The sequence below is a fragment of the Monopterus albus genome, unplaced genomic scaffold (assembly GCF_001952655.1).
Source record: "Monopterus albus unplaced genomic scaffold, M_albus_1.0 scaffold124.1, whole genome shotgun sequence".
Classification (NCBI taxonomy): domain Eukaryota; kingdom Metazoa; phylum Chordata; class Actinopteri; order Synbranchiformes; family Synbranchidae; genus Monopterus; species Monopterus albus.
Window position 1 is genome coordinate 886,576 of NW_018128004.1, and position 2,173 is coordinate 888,748.

At 37.9% G+C, this 2,173-nt stretch overlaps 1 protein-coding gene across 1 annotated transcript in view; it reads left to right on the forward strand.

Moving 5' to 3' along the window:
* Positions 1–1,039: 1,039 nt before the first annotated feature.
* Positions 1,040–2,173, forward strand: part of med13a (mediator complex subunit 13a) — a 96,508-nt gene continuing 95,374 nt past the window's right edge. Inside the window, exon 1 of the mRNA XM_020612404.1 lies at positions 1,040–1,826. Coding sequence (XP_020468060.1) covers positions 1,761–1,826 — 66 coding nt within the window. The 5' untranslated portion in view covers positions 1,040–1,760. The remainder of the gene's footprint in view (positions 1,827–2,173) is intronic.

Below are 2,173 nucleotides of genomic sequence, written 5' to 3' on the forward strand. Positions count from 1 at the left end.
AGTAAAAAAAAACAAACAAACAAAAAAGTAACAAACAGATGCTATCTTTAGTAAAATGATCAAGACTGTAGTTGATAGTTTGTGGTCAAAAAAGATGGACTGATTTCTGTTCATTACAGTTGAACTAAAAATATAGAGATGTGGAAAAAAATCAAAGAAAAAAGGCTACATTGTAACTCTTTATTGTATTAATTTGTTCTCTCCACAAATCTGTAAGTAAATAGATATGCAAGGAATGTATGTGTGTTTTTCAGCCATGCTAAAGCTTTTATCAAAAACTAATAACTAATACCATGTCACAATCATAAAAAAGATGTTTGAACTTTGATTAGCGAAGATTAAAATGATTTTTGCCCATATTGGCACCTGCCATTTTATCTTTGTTGTTTCTTTGATTTGGACATTTATAGTTCATTTATTTGTCTTATCTCATTTATTTTATTTTACTTTATTTTGACCTCCTAAACATAATGCATCTTTCACTGCCAGGCCTTGATGCACAGTTCACGGCTATCAGACATTTTTATTTCTATGTTAAAGTGTTTTCTTGATAAAATTGCTTCATATATTTCCTAAATATTGCTGCTGTTTTGCACCAAATGAATGTTTAATTGTACTACTTCTGTAGCTCCTTTAAGTCACACTCTGTTAAACTGAGGTCACGAGAATGTATTTGATTGAAATGAAACAAAACTGGGATCGTTTGTGCAAATTGGTTGGTTGCACATTTCAATTGTAAGTGCAACATGACATGCGCTAGGTGGTGCACTGTGTAAGTGAGCAAGTTTATAGGGTTCGATCATTAGTAACAAAATCTGTTGCTCAGTAGCGCCACTTGCGCTTGGCCTAGCAGCAATACCTATGTCTTGTGTTATTACAGCCCTCAAGACCACGACAGTGTCAAGTTAGCCGTAGCGAAACATGGAACCTCTAAGTAGCACTATTACAATAAAACGCTTGCCGGTAATAATATGCTGCAGCACCATTGTGTGACATATGGCACCTCAGGGAAAGCAAATATATTAATCAGCAATTGAACATAAATAAGAGCATTTGGTTTGCCCAAAGCTACGTTCGTAGTCCTATTTATAATATTAAAGGAAATAATTCTGTAGTAGAACTTTTCCGGAAACCCTGGCTGCTGTTTGATGCCTTTCAGTCTGTGCTCGTCTAACTTGACAAAGCTTTGACCACGAATGAGCCAATAGGCTGTGGAAGGCAGAGTTGTCCCTGTGGCCGCCATTAAAGAAAGGAATCCATGAATTCAAATGGAAACCAACAGGAACGGAGGATGAAATAATGATCGATATAATCCTTAAAATATAGGCTGATGTCAGATTTGGAGAGTTTTTTAAGGATGAATTTAGTTTTTAGACGGAATTTTGCGATGGAGGAGTAAGACGGGACGTTTTTATTTTTTAAAGCAGAGACCGTTTTAGGGCTAAGGGGGAGGGGGAGAGTTGTTTCTTTGCTCTCCTTTTCTTTTTGTTTTATAAACATTTGTCGCTTCCTTCAGCTTGTTTTTACTACGTGCTTCTGAGATGTCGACATAGAGACCACACAGTCTGTTTATCCGCTTTTAGCTCCGGCGGAGAACTGCTATCGGAAGGTTGTTGAATTAACTCTCGTCCAGCCAAATGTTACAAAAAATATTTCTCGTTTATTAAGTCTGTAGATATTAGAAAACAGCAATCCGCAAATTGTTTTTTTATTTCCCGGGAAGTGAAATGATGGAGAGCTGGATCTCGCAGTGAAGAAGGATGAGTTCTTGTTTTGTACCAAACGGGGCCAGCTTGGAGGATTGCCATTCCAATCTATTCTGTCTGGTAAGAGATTTAAAACTAAAGGAAAGCAGCCATTTTTAACTAGCTGAACGGGGGCTAAGCTAGCGGGAGCCACAGAGGCATCACTTGATAGCAGCTTAGCTAGGCTTACGGCCCTGTCGCGCTGACATTTCAGGACGAGGTATCCCAGTTCGTTAATGTTCCAGTGTACCCTTGTTATGACACTTTGGCGTTTATTTGCAGTGCATTGTCTGTTAAAGTCTTATTTTTTAAACCACATTTCCATGTTCTGTTCGAGGTTTACGCCACTCGCTTGTTAGGCTTCACTTACTAATGTTACATGTCACTGGACAGACAGCAACATATCGCCTGTTAGCACGGAATTAAAT